Source organism: Stegostoma tigrinum, chromosome 38, assembly GCF_030684315.1.
Source record: "Stegostoma tigrinum isolate sSteTig4 chromosome 38, sSteTig4.hap1, whole genome shotgun sequence".
Classification (NCBI taxonomy): Eukaryota; Metazoa; Chordata; class Chondrichthyes; order Orectolobiformes; family Stegostomatidae; genus Stegostoma; species Stegostoma tigrinum.
In genome coordinates, this window is record NC_081391.1 from 691,163 (window position 1) to 714,716 (window position 23,554).

Consider the following 23,554-nt stretch of genomic DNA (forward strand, 5'->3'; position numbering starts at 1 on the left):
TTCTCAGAGGGAGCCAGCTGCAGAGGAATTGCCCTTTGGAATCTCAATTTGCATGCAGTTACCTCAGAGTCTGCTGTGACAGAGTTTCGACAGAGTCCTGATGTGCAACTCCCATCTACGTTACAGAAACAGCTCTGTGAAAATTGGAAAATCCAGACAAGTATTTTTGAAAAGGTTTGTTGTCACAACTGAACAGTGAAAAGCAACAAGAACAATAGTAAAATCCAGAAATAGTACAAAAGGATTTGTAACACAGGGGACAGAGTGGAACAGTGAGATGTTTCGCACATGCTCAAAATAAAAGCTGGAGTTTGTATGATAATAAATCAGACAAATGCATGGACATTAAATAAGTCATTTTGTCAGCAGGTCATGGGATTGTGAAATACCACAGAACTGAATGAGGCCATTCATCCCATTTTAACCTATGGTGATTTATATTTGAATCAGTGGCCATTACCCTGCATTTATACCAAGCTCAATCACTCATTGCAGAAAAATTTATTTCCTATCACCTTAAATCTGTGCCTTCAGTTTATCAAGCATTCAGGCATTCGAAAATAAATGGTCCTACTTATTCTATCCTAATCCATCATGATTTTAATTGCCTCCATCAGATTTGCTTTTTAATACCCAGATCCCGTGTTTTTTATTAGATCATAAGACCATAAGGAAAAGAAACACTATGAGGCCATTTGGCCCATCGTCTGTCTCTACCATTAAGTCATGGCTTATGTTTTCTCAGCCCTATTCTATAGGAATAGTGCCAGATGACTGGAGGATAGCAAATGTGGTTCCCCTGTTCAAGAAGGGGAGTAGAGACAACCCTGGTAATTATAGACCAGTGAGCCTTACCTCAGTTGTTGGTAAAGTGTTGGAAAAGGTTATAAGAGATAAGATTTATAATCATCTAGAAAAGAATAAATTGATTAGGGATAGTCAGCAAGGTTTTGTGAAGGGAAGGTCGTGCCTCACAAACCTTATTGAGTTCTTTGAGAAGGTGACCAAACAGGTAGATGAGAGTAAACTGGTTGATGTGGTGTATATGGATTTCAGCAAGGCGTTCGATAAGGTTCCCCACAATAGGCTATTGTACAAAATGCGGAGGAATGGAATTGTGGGAGATATAGCAGTTTGGATCGGAAATTGGCTTGCTGAAAGAAGACAGAGGGTGGTAGTTGATGGGAAATGTTCATCCTGGAGACCAGTTACTAGTGGTATACCACAAGGTTCGGTGTTGGGTCCACTGCTGTTTGTCATTTTCATAAATGACCTGGATGAGGGCATAGAAGGATGGGTTAGTAAATTTGCAGGCGACACTAAGATAGGTGGAGCTGTGGAGAGTGATGAAGGATGCTGTAGGTTGCAGAGAGACATAGATAAGCTGCAGAGCTGGGCTGAGAGGTGGCAAATGGAGTTTAATGCAGACAAGTGTGGGGTGATGCACTTTGGTAGGAATAACCGGAAGGCAAAGTACAGGGCTAATGGTAAGATTCTTAGCAGTGTGGATGAGCAGAGAGATCTCAGTGTCCATGTACACAGATCCTTGAAAGTTGCCACCCAGGTTTGCAGGGCTGTTAAGAAGGCATACAGTGTTTTAGCTTTTATTAATAGAGGGATCGAGTTCCGGAACCAAGAGGTTATGGTGAAGCTGTACAAAACTCTGGTGTGGCCGCACTTGGAGTATTGTATACAGTTCTGGTCACCGCATTATAAGAAGGATGTGGAAGCTTTGGAAAGGGTGCAGAGGAGATTTACTAGGATGTTGCCTGGTATGGAGGGAAGGTCTTACAAGGAAGGGCTGAGGGACTTGAGGCTGTTTTCATTAGAGAGAAGAAGGTTGAGAAGTGACTTAATTGAAACATATAAAATAATCAGAAGGTTAGATAGGGTGGATAGGGAGAGCCTTTTTCCTAGGATGGTGATGGCGAGCACGAGGGGGCATAGCTTTAAATTGAGGGGTGAAAGATATAGGACAGATGTCAGAGGTGGTTTCTTTACTCAGAGAGTAGTCAGGGAATGGAACGCTTTGCCTGCAACGGTCGTAGATTCGCCAACTTTAGGTACATTTAAGTTGTCATTGGACAAGCATATGGACGTACATGGAATAGTGTAGGTTAGATGGGCTTGAGATCGGTATGACAGGTCGGCACAACATCGAGGGCCGAAGGGCCCGTACTGTGCTGTAATGTTCTATGTTCTGTATGTTCTATTCTTCTGCCTTCTCATAACCTAAGATCCTCTCACTAATCAAGAACCTATCTATCTCTGTCTTGAATACATTCAGTGACCTCTCCTCCATTCCCGTCTTCAGTAGTGAGTTCCCAGATTCACCGCCCTCTAGCTGAAGAAATTCCTGTTCATGTCAGTTCTAAAGGATCGTCCCTTCACTTTGAAGCTGTGTCCTCAGTTCTTACTCTGTCCTATAAATAGAAATATCTTCTCCACTTCCATGCTGACCAGGCCTCTCAGTATTCTGTCAGATTCAAAGAGATCCCCCCTCATTCTTCTAAACTCTTGAGTACAGACTGAGAGTCCTCAACTGCTCCTCATATGACAAGCCCCTCAACCCTGATTATTCTTGTAAACCTCTCCTGGACTCTTCCAATGCCAGAAGATCCTTCATTAAATATGAGGCCCAAAACTGCTCACAGTACTGCAAATGTACAGCAGTACATCCCCGTTCTTATATTCCAGCACTCTCAAAATAAATTCTAACATTGCACTCGTGTTCCTAACTGCTGACTGAACCTGCATGTTAACCTTAAAAGATCCTATTAACTATTGATTATCTAATACCACTAGGTATTATCACGAAACTATTAATCGCAAGACCCAGGCAATATTCTGAGGACGTAGGTTTGAATCCCACCTTAGTGGATTGTGAAATTTGAATTCAATTAAAAGAGGAATCTGGAATTAAGAATCTAATGGTGACCATGCATCCATTGTCAATTGTTGGAAAAACCCGTCTGGTTCACTAATGTCCTTTAGGGAAGGAAATCTACCATTTTCATCTGGTCTGGCCTACATGTGACTCCAGATCCATAACAATGTGGTTCACTCTCAACTGCCCTGTGGATAATTAGGGATGGGCAATAAATGCTGGCCTAGCCAGCGATCCCATCATCCCGTGAATGAATAAAACAAAACTAGGACAACTAAGTCTCTTAGTGCTTCAGATTTCTGAAGCCTTTCTCCATTTAGAAAACAGTATATGCCTCTATTCTTTCTACCATAGTGCATCATCTCACACTTTCGCACATTGTATTCCATCTGCCACTCCTTTTCCCACTCTCCTAGCCTGTCCAATTTCTTCTCAACAACTATCTGTCCCTCCACCGATCTTTAGTTCCATAATTCAGACCATTAAATTACTGAATAGTTGTGGTCCCAACTGTGACCCTTGCAGAACTCAAGCTAGTCACCAGGTGCCATTCCTATTCTCTGACTTCTGCCAATCAGCAATCCCCCATCCATGCCAATACTGTGCCCCTAACACCATGGGCTCATATAGCCTCCTGTGCATAACCTTGTCAACCTTGGTAATCCGAATAGATCACATTCATTGGCTCTCCTTTGTTTAACTTGCTTATTACTTCCTCAAAACATTCTAACAGACGTGTCAGGCATGATCTTCTTTTGACAAAGGAACTCAGCCCTTTTTACCATGTTCTTCCAAGTACTCCACAATCTCATCCTTAATTAACTAAGTGGCAGTTGGTGAGAGAATCAACAGAGAGAATAATTTGCTTCACACTATATTCACTGATTGATCTGTCACATACGCATCTGTCTGTAACAAGAATAGCAGGAATAGCCTCCACATATTCCTTGTGAAGCTGAAGTCATTTATTCACATTGAGGACACTCTCACACATATTTGTGCTTCTTAACTATTTTACTAAGCAGGATCAATTTTAATCAGATTTAGAAGCTGGAAACTTGGTATCTACGAAGCCTTGCGAAACATTAGCAACAGAATTGTATTCAACCACAATCAGTGACTTCATTGCCTGTTATATCTCTCAGTCCACCATGGATCAGCCCTGGGGTCAGTGAGGAATTTGATTGATTAATTGATTTATTGTTGTCACATATATCAAGATATAGTGAAAAGTGTTGTTTTGCTGCTTTACAGATATATCATACCATGCAAATTGCATCAGGGTAGCAAAACAGAGTGCAGAATATAGTGTTATGGCCACAGAGAAGGTATAGAGAGAGAAATCACGACTAACATTTGAGAGCTCCATTCAGAAGTCTGCTAACAGCGGGGAAGAAGCTTTTCTTGAATCTATTCATACATGTATTCAAATGTATATATCTTCTGCCCAACAGAAGAGGGTGGAAGGGAGTATAACCAGGTTGGGAGGGTGTTTGATTATGTTGATTGCTTTCCTGAGGCAGCAGGAAATATAAATGGAGTTAGTGGATGGCTTATTTGCATGATGAACTGAACTGTGTTCACGATTCTCTGTAGTTTCGTGTAGTCTTGGGAAGAGCGGTTGGTAATCCACACTGTTGCAGTTATAAAAAATGGCAAGACTTCTTGTGGACATGCAAATTTCCTTATCAAACTGAAGAAATAGATGTTGTTGTGCTTTGTGACTATTGCGTCAATGTTGGGTGACCTGGACAGATTGTTGGTGATCATCACTCCCAGGAACTTGAAGCTCTCAACCGTTTCAACTCAACACAATTGATGCGGACAGGAGCGTGCCCTCCACTTGGTTTCCTGGAGTTAATGACCAGCTCCTTTGTTTTGCTGACGTTGATGGAGAGAATACCACAAATAGAAATGACGTAAAGAATGTGGATGCTTTGCAGAGAAGGTTTACCAGGATGTGGCCTGGTCTGGAGAGTTTTAGTTATGAGGAGAGGTTAGGTAAACTCAGATTGTTTTCACTGGAAAGATGGAGGCTGAGGGGCTACCTGATACTGGTCTACAAAAATTATGAGAAGTATAGATAGGGTGGATAGTCAAAGGCTTTTTTCCCAGGGTGGAATGGTCAGCTACAAGAGGGCACAGGTTCAAGGCATGGGTGGAAGGTTTTCAGGGGAGAAGTGCCAGGAAAATTTTTGGTGGGTGCCTGGGACACACGGTCAGTGGAGGTGGTAGAATCAGGCACATTAGCAAGGTTTAAGGCATATCTTGATAGACACATGAACGGAGGGTGAACAGAGGGAGAGAAACCACATAAGAGCAATAAGTAGCAGATCAAAATATGGATTAGGAGTTGGTGAAGGCTTGATGGGCCGAAGGACCTAATCATGTGCTGTATTGCATTGTGTTGGATTGAATTGAGGTGTCAACCTGATGGAGCTATGCCACAGATTGCAAGCATGTTAAATTCATAAAGGCCGTTGAGAGGGCATATTTAAAAACAATGGCCATCCCATTCAGGAGAGATGTTAGGAAGCACCATTGCACACAAAGAGTTGTAGAAGTTTGGAACTCTCTTCCACAAATGGCAGTTGATGCTAGATCAGTTGTTAATTTTAAATGTTAAGCAAAGGTGTTCAGGGATATGAGCCAAAGGCAGGTGTATGGATTAAGGCCACAGATCAGCCATGATCTTATTGAATAATGGAACAGGCTGAAGGGGCTGAATGGCATACCCCCTTTCCTAAGTTCCCAAAATATTATACGATCTTCTTCACAGATGCTGCCAGACTTTCTCAGTATTTCCAACATCTTGTATTTATACTAAACATTGTTTCTCTTCTTTCAGGCTGTCCAGTCAGTGAACATGAGTCATGATGCTGCACATGCACAGATGGATGTAAAATTTCGGTCACTGGTGTGTGTGGGACTTAAGTAAGTGATTACATTCAATCCTTGCCTTTAAAATCTAGGCCTTCGAGTCCAATTAGGGAACAAATGACGGTCAGCATATGGATGAGGGCTAGGTATATAGGCTTAGCGTTCCAACCTAAATGAGATATTCAGACTCAGAAAGAAAGTTAGGGCAAATGTCTTTTGAAATATAAATTATCAAAGAAAATCAATGAACCAGATCCTATAAACAGGATGCAAGAAACAGTTAAATTGGAAAAAATATTTAGGAAGATGAGGAAAACTTGGTTGTAGGAAATGAATCAGAAAATGGAATTGCTGTTCGTCTGATCTCATTTTTAAATCCTAGTGCGCCATACTCCACTATCACATTTAGTTGCTGTCATTACATCTGAAGATTCCTTACGTGACAAGGATGAATATTATATTCTGCTGCTGAGGTAACAATATGTCAAAATTGCACTACCTATTTAAGGCAACAGTTTATAATCAAGAAGAGTCTGAGGTCAATTAAATGCAAATAATCGTCACTGCGAGAACATTATCACTCAGCCAACATTTTTGAAATGTATTTACTGATGTAATTTAGGAAATTATTTATTTACAGTAATGCATGAAATTGTTTTTAAAGAAAATTATTATAAGCATAAAGAGTAGTGGACCTGTACAACCTGGAAGACTCCTTAATTGCTACAAACAGTTTGTCTCCAATTAGCCTGTTAATATCAGTTTTATTTCATACACACAGGATAATTTAGTTTAGAATTGTCTGCAATATGTATATAATTTATCACAAAGTTCTGTGTCTTAACTGCAACAGCAAAGTAATAGGCCAATGTCTATGTAAAGTTAAAGAAAAATCATAATGTTTCATGGATTTGCCCAGTGGGCTTTTTTGGAAATTTAATTACTGTACTATCTTCTTTTCTCTCCATCTTCGGTCCGCCTCCCCCTCTCTCCCTATTTATTCCAGAACCCTCACCCCATCCCTCTCTCTGATGAAGGGTCTAGGCCCGAAACGTCAGCTTTTGTGCTCCTGAGATGCTGCTTGGCCTGCTGTGTTCATCCAGCCTCACATTTCGTTATCTTGGATTCTCCAGCATCTGCAGTTCCCATTATTGCTGTACTGTGGCTGCTTATTTGTAAATTGCATTTTGTTTGGTTATTGCTGTAGCCTCCTATGATACTGGAAAAGGCTTGCCATCTGTACTGTGGAGCTGGATGAACACAGCAGGCCAAGCAGCATCTCAGGAGCACAAAAGCTCCTGAGATGCTGGTTGGCCTGCTGTGTTCATCCAGCTCCACACTTTGTTATCTTGGATTCTCCAGCATCTGCAGTTCCCATTATCTCTGTCATCTGCAGTATCCTTTCTGAAACACAATGGCCAGTTTGCAGACTACAAGATTTCAGAAACAGCATTGTGATGAAAGCGGGTTAGCACTGCTGCCTCACAGCACCAGAGACCAGCCTTGAGTGATTGTCAATGTGGAGTTTGCACATTTTCCCTAAGTCTGCATGTGCTTCTGCTGGGAGCTGCAGTTTCGTCCAACCATTCAAAGATGTGCAGGTTCAGTAGGTTGACCATGCTAAATGGCCTGTTAGCGTCCAGGGATGTGAAGGTTAGTGGGATTAACCATAGTAAATGCAGTGTTACAGGGATAGCGTGAGGGTCTTAATTCGATGCACTTTGGAGTGTTGATAGAGACTGAATGAGCCAAATGGCCTCTTTTGAACTGTAGGGATTCAGTGATTCTGCAATATATTTTTACTGGTATTGATTAAAGATTAAGCAGTAGCCAAGATCAATAGTGGCGTAGGATGTTTCACATACACCTGCACAAGCAAATGTGGTCTCAGTTTTATTGAGTTCCTACAGTGTGGAAACAGGCCATTTGGCCCAACAAGTCCATGCCGACTCTCAGGAATGCATCTCACCCGGGCTCATCTCCTACCCCCACCCTGGCCCTGTAACCTTGCGTTTTCCATGACTAATCCACCTAACCTATATTTCCCATGGTGTTATGGACAATTTAGCATGGCCAATCCACCCTAATTCTGCACATCTTCGGAGTGCGAGAGGAAACCAGAGCACCCAGAGGAAACCCATGCAGAACAGGGAGAATGTGCAAATTCCACACAGACAGTCGCCTGATGCTGGGATTGAACCAGCTGTCTGGCTCTGTGTGGCAGTAGTGCTAACTACTGCGCACTGAGTGTCCAGTACTTCTGACAGTGCAGGACTCCCTCAGTATTGCAGTGGTGCTTCAAACTTGATTGTTTTTGTCATAACACTCATTGGAATTTAGGAGAGTCAGAGGCAACCTTATTGAAAAACGCAAGATTCTTAAGAGACTCACAGGGTAGGTGCATAAATCTTGACCCCTTAATGGAAAAATCCAGAATCAGTCGGCATAATCTCATAATAAGTGATTGCTTATTTAAAACAGAAATGAGGAAGAACTTATTCTTAGATAGTGGTGAATCTGGAATTATTCACCATAAAGGCTGGGTCACTAAGTATATTCAAGGCTGAGATGGACAAATCTAATCTGCAACAGAATTAAGGACCCTGGGGAAAAGGCAGGTTAAGTCGATTATCAGATCAGGCATGATTTCATTTAAAAAAAACCCAGCAGGGTCAATGGGCTGAATGGCTTACTTTTGCTCTAATGTCTTGTGGTCAGTTTGCATCTGCCCTGTTAACTGTAGTGACAGTAATAACCCTGCCCCTAAATCTGCCCCATCGTTGAGTGTTATTGTTTATTCTGCCTGTCAGTTACTGCCAGTTTTATTGTTTTGTAGCTTTTTTAAAAATGTACAAGAGAGGAATATTTGGAGATGGCCCTTCTTTTATGTCCTGCATCTGTTATCTAAAGGTTAATCTTGGGTTAATGCTCCAGTCTTGGAACTCAGTTGCCGTTTTACCATCCCTGCCTTCCTGTATTCTTTCAGAGTACTACTACTGTGTGCAGCACACTGACTCTGTCAGAGGATCATGGGAATTGGAGTACACCATTCAGACCTTTGAGACTGCTCTGGCAATCATTCAGATCTGGCTGATCTATGCCTAGTTCCATATGCCTGTATTGAATCCATGTCCCTTGATACCCTTGCTTAATAAAATTTATCTCAGATTTAAACTTATCATTTGAGTTAACATTGGCCATCATTTGAAGAAGAGAGTTCCAAATCTTCACTACTCTTTGCATGTAGAAGGGCTTTCTAACGTCTCTCCTGATTGGCCTGGCCCTAATTCTCAGACTATGCCCCTGGCTCTAGAATCCTCAACTAGTTGAATTAGTTTATCTTTATCTACTCCGTTTTCCCTCCTATTATCCTGAAGGCCTTAATTACATCACCCCTTACCCTTCTGTTCCAGAGAGTGAAGGCTAGTTTGTCTAATTCCTCCTCATAACTTCATCTCTGAAGTCCAGATAGCTTCCTCATTAACCTGCATTGAACTTGCTTCAGGACCAAAACACCCTTCCTAAGATATCGTGCCCAGATCTCGTCTCAGTACTGTAAGTACAGTCTGAGTAGGTTTTGTATAACTGAATCATAATATCTGGATCCCCATTCTCTTAAGGTATGAAGTCCAGCATTCCGATTAGCCTTCTTGACTTTTTTACACCCACTTGTGGCATTTTAAAGAGCTGTGCACCTGAATCCCAAATCTCAATAGACATTCACTGTATTTAACATTATGCCTTCTAAAAAAAACCTAATCCAGTCTTTTTCAGTTTAAAATCAATAATCTCACATATGATTATATTAAAATCCATCTGGCACAGCCTTGTCCGTTCACTAATTGAGGCTCCAACACAAATCCCTGCGGATAACACAAGTCACATCCTGCCAATTTGACTACTTACCCCCATTATTTCAACTGACTGTTATTTGCCACTCAACCAGTTTCCAACCCATATCGGTAATTTGCTGTCATGCCCATGGGCTTCTACCTAGCTTTTCCACCAGCCTTTTATCTGGAACACAATCAAAAGCTTAAGGAAGTCCATATAGACCATGGACTTAGCTATGCCCATCACGTTTGACCCTCTTCAGAAAACTCTGAGGTGTGTCAGCTATGACCCTTCATGAATTCATGCTGAATCTCCCTAATTGACAAAATCTTTCATGATCAGTTACCCTATCCTTGATTATAGACTCTAACAATATCCCCACCACAGATGTTAGATTAACTGGTCTGTAATTTCCTTGTTTCCCTCTATTATCTTTCTGAAAATGCAGAGTGACATGAGCAATCCAGAGATACAACTGGTTTGTATTCCAGAGGTACAACTCCTGAAAACAGGAACTCGGAACACTTATGGTTAGGACATTGGCAGTGTGCTGTCCTACCACTTTTAGCACCCGAGAATGGAAACTATCAGGTCCTGGGAATTTGTCACTTTTTAGTTCCATTAATTTCCCCATTATTGATGATTTTTTTCAGCTAATTTTACTTAGACGCTGTCCCTGATCCTCTGTTAATTTATTTAGGACTTCTGGCAAGCTATCCTCCCTTTCTGCTGTGAATACTGAAGCAAAATAATTGTTCAGTGTGTCTGCCATTTCCCCATGGTCACTGACAATACCCCACTTTCAGCTTTCATTGGCCCGTTAGTACTCTTAACCAGCCACTTTCCCTTTAAATAACTATAAAATTTCTTCTTATTGTCTTTTATGTTCTTTGCATGTTTCCTTTCATTATTCCTTTTACCACACTTTTAAGGTGCTTTGTGGCCATTTTGTTGGTCTTTGTATTTCTCCCATTCTGTGGGATCTGCATTGTTCTTTGCATTTTAATAAGCCCTTTCTTTAAATTTTATCCTGATCTTTACCTCCTTAGATAACAGTGATTTTTTTTGTGAGGTGAAGCTTTTCCTTTTCATGGGTATAAACTGCTTCTAAATAGCAATAAATGTTTCCTTGAACAGCCTCCCCTCTCCCTCATTTGTTTTACTTATTAGCAGAGCTTCCCAGTTTATTGTGGACAATCTCAGCCTCATCTCATTAAAGTTTGCCTTACTTAAATCCAAAATTATAGTATCTTATCTTTGCTTATTGCTTACAGAGACCACTCATCCTGCCTGTTGTTAGTTCCAAAATGGACCACAACTCTGGTTGTTCACGCTCCTCTTTCAGAATGTCCTCGGGACATCCTTGACTGTGACACCAGGGAGGCAGCACACCAGGCTGGAATCTCACTTGCAGACACAGAAATGTGTACTTGTGCCCTGACTACAGCTGCTTACCTGGACTTTAACCCTCCCTCCTGTGCAACAGAACCAGCTGTGCTGTCACCATTTTGGTTATTGCTATTGTCATCCCCTGATTTGCCAGCCAAATGCCCTCCCCACTCTCCACACCAAATTAGTAACCAAAATGGTGCACATGTTTCAGAGGGAGATTGATACAGGGGTCTCCTGCACCGACTGCCTGCCCCTACTGGCAGTCACCCTTCTATCTGCCTCAATTTTGGTTGTGACCACATCCCTGAAATTTCTATCTGTGATGCTTTCCAACAGCTGCATGCAATCAGATATGTACAATTGCTGCTGCAACCAATCCACGTGGTCATTCGACCTGTCCCTGATTTCCCACGTCTTGCAAGAGAAACATACCACCCAATGAGTTTCCATTTCTAACTCTCCAGTGACTACTAGATTAGAAAATAAATAAGTAAAGAAATGAATAAGTCTTATCTAGTTACTTAAATCTTCAATTATTGCTTACCAGCCAAGAGGCTCACTAATTATATTATCCTCCAAATAACAGTCGGGTACTCTACCTGCACTACAGTCAAATTCCCACTATTCTAAAACTGTAAGTCTATGAAAATTGAATGTGAGGGAAGAAAAGTCACCTGATTAATACTCAGCCTACTCCACGGCACATCATTTTTCAACTTGTAATGTAACAAGGACTCCTCCAAAGATTCTACCACAATTCCCTTCTCAGTCATTGTGAGCAGGCCGACTTCTCCCAGAATTCTCCTAAATTGCTCCTCATTGCTGCCCTCTATGCCTGAAGTGCTCGTTGTGTTCCTTTTATTAGTTGCTGTTAGGGTTGTGATGATAGTAATGTGTGTTATCATTGTTTCAGACTACATTGTCCTTTTCGTGAATACTATTCTTCGATGTTTCTTTTAGTGAGCAGGTTCTGCCACTATGGCTGGAGGTTCTCTGTTCAAGTATACAGACTGTGGAGAAATGGTATCAGCCATGGTCATTCCTCCGTAGTCCTGGCTGGGTCCAAATCAAATGTGAATTGAGGTGAGAAATTGTTGTGAATACTGTGCAGGATTAGTGCCTGTATTGCCGATCACTCCTTTCAACTGTCTTTTTGCCATATTATAGCTCCTCCGGGAATGCATTTCTACAGGTGTCCATGCTACTGCCTTGCTTTGTTCCTGGAAGCTTGCAATGACACCCACCATCAATGTATCCCCCATTCCACTTCACAAAAGATGCCTTCTGCCATTCTTCCCACCTCATCCAGGAGGGGATAATGCTTGACACTTGTCGCCTGTACCAGTCAAATGGGGAGGCTGTGATGTAGTGAAAATATCACCTGACATAATCCAGAAGCCCAAGCTAATGTTCTGGGAATGTGGGCATGAATCCCACCATACCTCAAATGGGATTTGAATTCGGCAAAAATCTGGAATAAAATAAAAATTGTTCTTTCAGGAAGGAAATCTACTGACCTTAACCTGTCTGGCCTATATGTGGCTCCAGACCCACAACAATGTGGTTGACTCTTAGCTGATCTCTGGGCAATTAAGGATGGGCAATAAATAGTAATCTAGCAATACCCACATCCCGTGAACAAATAAAGAAAATTCCCCTCTGTTGCTGACTTTACAGCAGAGTTCATCCATGGGCCTGTACAGTGAATATCTGTGACATAGGTGTTGGAACATATCAGGAAAACATCTGGTGAGTGACCCCTGAAATTGTAGAACTTGATTAATGAAGAGAATTACACTTTTACAGTGATTTCATTCTCTTCAATGTTTTAGTGCTTACTAGTGTCACAAACAGCATATTTTTTATTCTAGGGTATAATGACTGTGGTAAATGAGTTTTCTCATTCTGTGTTCCAGGGTTTTATCCAGGTTTGCATTCAGCCTTTCTCAGGATTGGGAACTGCCCATCAGGAAAGAGGTAAAGAACAAACCATGATGAAGGTGCCATGCTTCAGTCCCCTGGAGGTTGCACCCAGACAATAAGCCAGTACCCATTCCACGAGGCATTACGCCCTGAAAGGGACTCAGTCCACTTCACTGGATATCACACCTGTGCATTGAGGCCTCTGATGAAGGGTCTAGGCCTGAAAGGTCAGCTTTTGTGCTCCTGAGATGCTGCTTGGCCTGCTGTGTTCATCCAGCTCCACACTTTGTTAACGTGGATTCTCCAGCATCTGCAGTTCCCATTATCTTGGAAGACCGTTAAGCTGGTAGGAGGAAGACTACCATGTGAGGCAAGAAGATAGGAGAAACAATGGGAAACATCGGGCATGTCTCATAAATAGAATGATGCCAAAGAGATAAAATTAGGGTCACTTTACCTGAATGCAATGTAGGATTTCACTACTGGTGAAATTGATGGAATTGGAAGGTCATATATCCCTGGGAATTGATGGTCTACATCCCGGCATGTTGAAAGAGGTAGCCATAGGGATGCATTGGTAATAATCTTCCACAGTACTGTGGAGTCTGGACTAGTTTCTAAAGATTGGATGTTTGCAAATGTCACCCACTATTTAAAAAGGAGCAAGGCGGGAAAAAAAGGAATACAAATCTGACAGCCCGACATTAATAGAATCATAGAACCCTGACAGTGCAGAAACAAGCCCTTTGGCACCATCAGTCCACACCAAACCTCGGAGCATCCCGCCCACAACCATTCCCCTATAAGCCACCTAATCTACACATCCCTGACAGTTTGGGCAATTTAGCAAGGCCAATCCACCCTAACTTGTACATCTTTGGACTATGGGAGGAAACCCGAGCACCCGGAGAAAACCCACGCGGACGCAGGAAGATATGAAAACGCCGCACAGACAGTCGTCCAAGGGTGGGATTTAACCCTACAACTGTGAGGCAGCAGTGCTAACCTCTGTGGCACCGTGCTGTCCCTAATAGTAGGGAGAATGCAAGAATCTTTCAGTAAGGACATGATAAATGGACGGTTGGATAAAAATAATCTGGTTGGTGTAGACAGCATGGATTTTTCAAATGGAGAATCATATTGGAGAAACTTGAAATTGTTTTGAGGCTGTTATGAACGAAATTGAAAAAGGAGAATCGATGGATGCAGTATATTTGCATTTTCAGAAAACTTCTGATAAGGTTTGCCACTGTAGGTTGGGCAGCAAAATTAAAGTACACAGAGTTGGAAATATTGTACTGGCATGGATTCACAATTTAGCTATCAGCCAGAATACAGAGAGTAGGAATAAATGGGTAATTCTCACATTGACAGGCTGTGACTGTTATGGTACTGCAAGGATCTGTACTTGGACCACAGCTGTTCACAATATATCTCAATTGTTTAGAGGTGAGAACTAAAGGTAGTAGTTCCAAATTTGGGGATGAAACAAAGCTAATTGGGAATGTTTGTGGTTAGGAAGATGTAAGAGTTTTTATTATGAGGACTTGGACAGACTTGGTGAACGAGCAAGATTTTGACAGTTGGAAAATCAAGTGAAGAAATATGAGTTTGTAATCCACTATGGTAGGAGAAACAGATCTACAGAGTATTTCTTCAATGGCAAAAGGTTGGAAGGTGAACAAAGGGACCTAGGTGCCCTTGTTGATAAGTCACTGAAAGCTAACGTGCAGGTACAACAAGCAATTAGGAAGGCTAATGGAATGCAAGCCTTTATTTCAAGAGGACTTAGATACCTGGAGTAGTGAAGTCTTGCTTCAATTGTTATCAGAGCTTGGTTAGACCACACCTGGAGTATTGGGCGCAGTTTTTCTCTAAGGAGGGGTATTATTGCCGTAGATCATCATCATTGGCAGTCCCTCACAGAAGAGGATGACTCTCTTCCACTCTCAGGGCGAGTCCACCGGCTGTACAGACCAGTGCAGGCTCAGTTAAACTTGGTGAAGGTGGTGGTCATGCAAAAGAATGGATGGGGCATTGGTGAGGCAGCGTGTTTCTTTCGCAGTTTTCCCCTGACTTCCATTTTTTCCCAACAGCAAGCCTCAAGGTGTTCAGATAATCCTCCTCCACTTTGGACAGTCTTGGGCCAGTCATTCCCAGGTGTTTGTAGGAATGCTGTACTTTGCCAGTGAGGCCTTGAGGGTATCGCTGAACTGCTTCCCTTGTCCGCCTGGGTCTCGTGTGCATTTTCAAAGCAGGGAATAGAGCAACTGCTTGGTGAGTCTTGTGTCGGTCATACAAATGATGTGCCTAGCCCATCGTAGCTGATCAAGGGTGGTCAGTACCTCAATGCAGGGGGTGTTGGCCTGGTCGAGAACACTGTTGTTGGTGCGTCATTCTTCCCAGCAGATTCACAGGGTCTTTTGCAGGTACCCTTTTGGTACTGCTCCAGTGCCTTGAGGTGTCTGCTGCAGACAGTCCACGTCTCAGTGTCATATAGGAAGGCGGGAACCACCTATGTAAACCATGATCTTAGTGTTGGATCTGATGTTGTTGTTCTTGAACACCCTTTTCCTTAGGTGGCCAAAGGCTTTGATAGCACTCTGGAGGTGATGCTGGATCTCTTTATCAGTAGCTGCATTAGCTGACAAGACACTTCCAAGGTCTTGGAAGTAGTCAACATTCTCTAAGGCCACTTTGTGGACCTTGATGACCAGGGGTTTGCTTCACAATGCCAGGCCAGGCTGATGGAGGACCTTAGTCTTACGGACGTTCAGGGTGAAACCCATGCTCTGATTTGATTCCAAAAAGGTGCTGATGATTGTACGAAGTATGTCCTCGGAAATTGCACATACTGAAGCATCATCTGCATTCTGCAGCTCGATGACACTGGTTGGGTCGGTTTGGTTTTGGCTTGAAGGTGGTGAAAGTTGAATAAATTCCCAAAGATTCTGTAAGTTAGCTCTACTGCAACAGGGAGCTTGTCAGTGGTGAAGTGAAGTATCTTCTGAAGCTACACTGGCCCTATACCCCACCTCTTCCTCCGTTACATCAATGACTATATCGGTGCCGCCTTGTACTCCCAACAGGAGCTCGAACAGTTCACCCAGTTCACTAACACCAACTTTAACCTGGTTCACCTGGACCATCTCCGATACCTCTCTCTCCTTCCTGGACCTCTCTGTTTCCATCTCTGGCAACCACATGGAAATCAATATCCATTTCAAGCCCACCGACTCCCACAGCTACCTAGAATACACCTCCTGTCACCCACCTTCCTGCAAAAATGCCATCCCCTATTCCCAATTCTTTCGCCTCCACCTCATCTGCTCCCAAGATGAGGCATTCCACTCCTGGACATCCCAGATGTTCTCATTTTTCAAGGACCACAACTTCCCCTCCAGTTCTGCAGTTCCCCTGCACCTCTCAGTTGCAAGCCATTTCAACTCCCCTTCCCACTCCTTGGACAACAAGTCCCTCCTGGGCCTCATCCAGTGCCACAATGATGTCACCCGAAGGTTGCAGGAACAACACTTCATATTTCACTTGGGAGCCCTGCAGCACGATGGTAACAATGTGGACTTTACAAGATTCAAAATCTCCCCTCCCCCAAACGTATCCCAAAACAAGCTCAGCTTGTCACCGCCTCCCTAACCTGTCTGTCCTTCTCCCCACCTATCCACTCCTCCCACTTCAAGCCCCGTCCCCACTTCCTACCCACTAAACTCATCCCATCCCCTTGACCCTGTCCGTCCTCCCTGAACTGACCTATACCCTCCCTAACTCCCCACCTACCTCACCTTTACTGGCTCTGTCCCTGCCTCTTTGACCTGTCTGTCTCCTCTCCACGTATCTGCTCATTTATCCATCTTCCATCCACCTTCCCCCCCTGTATTTATTTCAGAATCCCTTTTTCCTCCACCATTTCTGAAGAAGGGTCCAGACCCAAAACATCAACTTTCTTGCTCCTCTGTTGCTACTTGGCCTACTGTGTTCATCCAGCTGTACACCTTGTTAACTCAGATTGAAAACAGTGTTGACGATGACGCAGCCCTACTTGAGATCGGTCCGAACAGGGAATGGGTCGGTGGTGGAGCCATTTGTCATTACATGACTTCCAAGTCTTTGTGAAGCAAGCAAAGGATGGCGACAAACTTCATGGTGCAACCAAAGCAGAGAAGTTTGCTCCATAATTCTTCCTGATTGACGGTGTCAAAGGCCTTTATAAGGTCAAAGATGACCAAGTATGGCGTAGGTGCTTTTCTCTGAATTTCTCCTAATGCTGTCATATGATGAAAATCATGTCCATTTTGACCCTCCGTGGCCGAAAGCCACACTGTGACTCCAAGAAGACTTCCTCAACCACAGGGAGGAGATGATTGAGGAGGACATTGGCAATGACTTTTCCAACAGTCGATAGCAGGGAAATTCCTCTGCAGTTACCACAGTTAGACGTGTTCCCATTTTTGAAAATACTCACAAATGTCGCGTCTCGAAGATCTCCCCAAGATGATCTCATGCTTCTAGATAAGAAAGACAAGGACATGTAGCTGCAGCAGGAGCTGTTTGCCTCCACACTTCAGTGCCTCAGCAGGGATACCATGTGTTCCAGCAGCCTCATTCTTAAGCTGGCAGACAGCCTTCTCTACTTAGTGCAAGGCTAGGATATTGCAGTGCTTATGGCATGTAGTATGCTGTGGGACAGGTTCAAGGACACTTGGATCAGTAATGGAGCTGTGGTTGAGGGGGTCTCTGAAGTGGTCCTCACACTACTTTTTGATGGCTTCTTTATCTTTGATAAGAGTCACTCCATCCTTGGCCAGCAATAGGGTGGGGTATTGGATGTTTGGTCCTTTTATGGTCATGACAGCACAGAAGAAACCATGCATGTCATGGTTATTGGGCTTCCAGAGCTTTCTCCAACCACGTGTTTTTGGACCTCTGCCTTCAGTCACCCATTAGTATGTTTATTCTCTTCCAAATGTGGTTTTTGTTTTACACTCAGAAATACCATGCACTTCTGGCTTAATAGTTCCTGGATCTCATGATCATTTTCATCAAACCCAGTCTTAGTATTTCCGGTTGCGTGAATGACCGAGTTTTTGCAGGCATTGGTAATGGTGATTTTAGGGGTGGACCAGAGACTGTTGGAATCCTGCAATTTAGTGTCGCGAAGAGTTACTGGGTTTGTAGAGAGGAATTCGTTGTGCAAGGATATTTTTCCAGGTCTTTCAGTGCTTCACAGCATTGCTTCTGTTGTCTCCATGGGGCTATATTTATGTTGATCCTGGCTCAGACCAGGCATTGGTCCATGCAGCAGTCAAGGCTCTTGTCATGTTGTAGGTGATTTTAACATCTTTCCAATCGCTCACTCTGCCGATGACGTTGTCGAGAGGTGCCACTATTTGGAGTGGCCTTTTGGCAGAGTTTGTGTCCATGATGTTGGTCAGGAGAAAACGGGCCATTGGAATTTTGCTTCCCATCTCCCTTCATCCTGATTACGTCATCTCAAAGGTCTGTACTTGTGCCAACCCTAGAGCTGAAGTCGCCAAAGAAGATTAGTTTGTCCGCTGCAGGCTGAAGTAGAATTGCTCCTAGTTCTTAGCTGCTGCGTCAACTGTTGGTGCATATGCACTGAATACTGTGATATGCTGGTTCCAAGCAAAGATGAATCAGAATGTCATGAAGTGTTCACTTGTTCTGCAGAGGGAGTCTTTAAGTTGGTCCACTACTTTGTTTTTGATGGCAAAGCTGACACCCCGGATGTGGCCCTCTTTTTTGGCCTTGTCTTTCCAGAGAAAGGTGTCAACACCGCCTTGCTCCCTGAACTGTCCTTTTCCTGCCCATCAGGTTTTACTCAGGGTGGCAACGGCAACGTCATAGCGCCTGAGTTCCTGAGTAATAATGGCAGTGTGGTGTTCCAGTCTGACACTGGTGGGACTGTTCATAATGGCCCTGACATGCCAGGTCCCAAACCTCATTCTGAGGATGTGAAAGGTGCCTATTCAAGAGTTCTTATAATGTGGAGAAACCGCTGTACACCAGTTACCACATGGGCTCAGCAGCACAAAGTCTTAGACCAGTGGTGAGGGAGAGTCCAAGGCAACTGGAGACCGGACACCGCTGTTTGGCCTTAGATGCCTGCAGTTGAGTGCAAACAGTTTGGTGCTTGACAGCATCTCATACTTGATTAGTGCAAGATCTGAGGGGAGGAGAGTGGGAGAAAAGGGAGACAAAGGGAAGGATAGTGCAGTCGCTGCCATTGAGTTGGTCATTCTCAGTCTGTGATTGTGAAATCACAGAGCTGGGGGTGGGGGGTTGTAAGATTACTTGGGTGGAATAATGTAAAAATCACTGAGCTGGGCTTTGGGGGCATTTATATATTTAAGAAAAGGTATTAAATTGGGTTGGGGGGTTTATTAAATCACTGAACTGGTGGGTGAGGAGCTTATAGAATTACTGGGCTGGGAGAGAGAGAGAGAGAGATAACTGGGTTGGGAGGGTTGCATTTAGAAAAGCACAAAACAGGTGGGGATATTTTATAAAACACAGTGCTCTCAGGTGTTGGTAATAAAACAAAGGGTCACTGGACTGGGAGGGTGTTATAAAATTACTGGGGGGTTATAAAATTATTGAGGGTTATATAGGCGCTGGGCTTTGGGCAGTGGAGTTATAAAAATTACTGGAGTTCATAAAAACACTGCTTTGGGGAGTTGTTTTAAAATCACTGGGGGTTATATTTCACTGAACTGGGGTTTCTTATAAAATTATTAGGGGTTATAAAAATTATCAGGAGTTATGTAAACACTGGGCTGGGGAGGGCGGGGAGTGTTACGGAAATCTCGCTGCAGTTGCAGCAGCAACAGGAGCTCTGGTCGGCGGACAGGTGGTTTTTAGGTTGTGCAGCCACTGCTAGGCCCCATTCTGAGCACCAGAATACCCAGTTTGAAGCAGCCAGAAGACAGGAGGAGTGGTGCTAGGGTCTCAGTCCCCACAGCTGTGTGAGCAGGAGAGGGTGAGTGTAGAAATGATGATGAACGCACTTCCCCAATGTTCTACATGTTCCGACAATGTGTGACCATTTGCAATGCTCAGAAGTGGTTCAGTTAATGTCATGAAATATTCTAAGGTAGTTAAAAACTGCCATAACTATATTGTTTCTCATTTCTGGATGCCTGTTTGCTTTTAATAATAGGGGTTGCACTCTCTCCAATGTGAGAAGGTGAGGTAAGGCAGGTAGGTAGTTGTGTGCTCAGGCAGTTGTGGACCAGGTTACTCCTATCATCTTTCCTATTGCCATAAAGGGATTGCAACAAAGGTTCCCCAGATTTGTATGTAGAATGGTGGGACTGTCCAGTGAAGAAAGATTGAGCAACCTGGGCCTTACTTCTCTAGGGTTTCAAAGAATGAGAGCTGATCACATTGAAATTTTAAAAAAATACAATCCTAGGGGGCTGTGGAGGCTCAGTCTTTGAGTATATTTATAGTCGAGGTAGACAAATTTTGGATTTACAATGGTGTGACATTACATCAGTACTCTAAACTAGTATACAATCCATCAGGCATTTTATCTCTATGGGGATCCAGGGTCTATTTACATGACGATATACCTTTGCAGGAAGCCAGTGAAAATTACAAGCTGACAGTGATCCACTCCACTAGACATTGAACTCTGACAGGAAATTCAGTGCCCATTTCACTGAAGTGTGTGGTGTCATTTGACCTTTGCCCCATGTGTGCAAGCACAAATTTTGGAGCCCACTCCATGTGTTGTGGAGGTGTTCCATTTGCAAAGTCAAGTGGTTCTGTCTGTGTTTCTGGAAGGGAGGGGTGGAAAGCTATGGGGAAGTCTGGTTGTGGTGATGTTTCTGTTTGCATGTATGTGCAAGCACTGGGGGACGGGGCAGAACTGCGAAGGGTGTAATGTTTTTGGAGTGGTATGGTTTATATGTTAGGGAAGTTGGGATTTGTGTGTAAGGTGTTGAGGGGGTTGGCCGAAGTAATGTTCCTGTGTATGCAGAAGTTTGACGGGATGGTGGTACTTCAGAGGGGAGAGGTATATGTGCGGCGGGATTCAGAACCTGTAGAATGTGTATGTGGGAGTGACAGTCTTGTGAAGTTTCCTTTGGCCAGGGGAGGATGATCTCTATATTTCTTCTTAGTTGCAAGAAGAGTGGGGAAGAGATCATGAACACTGAATAAGAGAACGCATGCCAGCTGGTTAAACCCCCAGCTCTGTTTTATTGAGTGATACCATCTGACAACAATTTTTTTTCTGGTTAGGACAAAGAAAAGAAGCCTCTGAAAGATGGAGTCCAGGACATGCTGGTGAAGCATCATCTCTTCAGCTGGGACATTGATGGTTAAATACCTCCTCTACTCCAATCAAAACACTCAACGCCAAATCTCCATGAGCATGTGACACTGCAGGTGCCTGTTGACATAGTGATCCCCCAATCAGAATCAGTACTCTCAAAGTCCTGTGTTGCACCCTGTAATCCTGTAAATATTGCCCCTCACACGCCCTGTCTCCACACCAAAATAAACACACAGCTCTTTCATAATGCTCATTGACATGCTTGGGGGTCTTTTCTGTCCTCATTTCATTTGGTGAGTTGACCTGCACTGTAACCTTTCCCTCCTCCCCCTGCTAAAGGAATCCATCCTATAGAAAAGTGTCTCATCACAACCTAATTCCAGTCATTTTTTTGTGAAGGCAAGTTTGGGCTTTGATACAGCTTAAAAACAAATGTTTTGCAGAGTGTGGAATGAACAAACCAAGTACAAGGCAGTGCCTCTCAGAACAGAAACTCCCAGCCAGTGCTGTAGACCTCTTGATGTTCATTACGAGGGGAGCAGTAAATATACTGAGCCCAGGAGACAACAAAGGACACACCCATGTCACTCTGTCATTCTTAGTGACAGTTCTGGGTGTGTAGAAATGATGATGAACGCACTTCCCCAATGTTCTACATGTTCCGACAATGTGTGACCATTTGCAGTGCTCAGAAGTGGTTCAGTTAATGTCATGAAATATTCTAAGGTAGTTAAAAACTGCCATAACTATATTGTTTCCCATTTCTGGATGCCTGTTTGCTTTTAATAATAGGGGTTGCACTCTCTCCAATTTAGTTTGGTTGCTCAAGCATGGGAGGGGTAATTTTTCTAATAAAGCAATTAGTTGTGCATTCTGAAGGTGTGTCCCCTGAAATGGATATTCCCTGTGCCCTGAAAGATAGACGCAATCAGCAGGTTTTACCAGATAGTTCAGTGCATCCCCATTAATCTGCAGCTTGGGGCAGAGATGCTGCCACTGACAGACAACAAAAGGACAACAGGCTTGTCATTGCCCACCCAGACTCCAGAATTTGGTCTAAACTCCAGGATACAATGAGTCCACAACACAGGAGAAACAATAAAAAGGTGGAATAACCATCTTATGGGTTGCAAAAAATATCCAATTCCCCAAAGGAAATTTCCACTCCTGGGCCTCATGCGCCTTTGTTTGCCCAGTAAAAGCTGCTCACCATTGGCAAGGACCTCAACAACTGTGAAAACAGGAACGATCTAAATGAGAAATCACTTCGTGATTAGCTGGAAAAACTATAAAGTGAATTTTGTGAGAACTGTCCCATGATTTCACTGATTCCTGAAAACCCGTATTATTCCAAAACCTCTCGTTCCCAGCTGAAAATGGTTCAGTTCAGAATCTAGCGACAAGACATTTGTTGGGTTGGTATGCAGTGCAGGTCTTGTAGGATTCAGCAGATTCAGTATCATCCACATTCCTTCTGTTAGTTTCAATTTCCAGATAATTGAGCTTCTTTCTTTGTCTTCCTTGACTTTTCTTCAATCATTGCCCAGTCTGTGTGTATAAACTTTTTATCATGTTACCTATTTGTAAATAAGAAATAAATGACTACTGGGTTACTGATGTTGGGTGTCTATGTCTTTTATTGCTCCCAAATCCAAGGTAGTGGCAGAGTAGCAGCACAACATGCAGACTTCTCAGCGCAGGAACCTAGAGCTCATCTTCTCTGCTTTACTTTTCTTTCCTGTGCTTCTTCTTCTTTAAAAAAAAATTTCCATTTGTTATGGTCCCTTTTTTTAAACAACTTCGACAGAAGGCATCTTTTCCCAGCCCAGGTCCAGCAACAAGGTGGCTTCCAGTGGCCTGGAGTGGTAGTGTAGGCCTAGTACCTGGCAATGGGTCTACTGGCTTAGCAGTCTCCCTGTGTGGTGGTCTTTTCCAGGAGAGGCAGTCTCAACCTGGTGTGGCAGCCTTATCCCAGCGTGGAGGTTTTCTTTGGCAGCTTTCGTGTATTCCAGCAGCCCGACATGAAGGTCTAGTCCCAGTAAAGAGATCTTGACTTGGTCTGGAAGTCTCATCCTTGCTTCAGAGGTGGTCTCTGAGTCTTCCAGAGGCTGGACGTGGACCTTTCATTTGAGCATGGTGAAGTGGTCTCAACCAGGCCCTGTGTGGCAGTTGTGGCACAGTTAATTGAACTGTGACGAACTTCTAAGATAATAAAATGTGAGGCTGGATGAACACAGCAGGCCAAGCAGCATCTCAGGAGCACAAAAGCTGACGTTTCGGGCCTAGACCCTTCATCAGAGAGCTCTCTGATGAAGGGTCTA

The 23,554-nt window shown here is 43.4% G+C and overlaps 1 protein-coding gene across 2 annotated transcripts in view; it reads left to right on the forward strand.

Annotated features, from left to right (window-relative positions):
* sgsm3 (small G protein signaling modulator 3) overlaps positions 1-22,850 on the forward strand; it is a 195,703-nt gene extending 172,853 nt beyond the window's left edge. For both annotated transcript variants that reach the window (XM_048521343.2, XM_048521344.2), the window contains exons 20-23: positions 5,736-5,821; positions 11,954-12,076; positions 12,910-12,970; positions 21,200-22,850. In XM_048521343.2, coding sequence (XP_048377300.1) covers positions 5,736-5,821; positions 11,954-12,076; positions 12,910-12,970; positions 21,200-21,283 — 354 coding nt within the window. In that variant the 3' untranslated portion in view covers positions 21,284-22,850. The remainder of the gene's footprint in view (positions 1-5,735; positions 5,822-11,953; positions 12,077-12,909; positions 12,971-21,199) is intronic.
* The last annotated feature ends 704 nt before the right edge of the window (positions 22,851-23,554 follow it).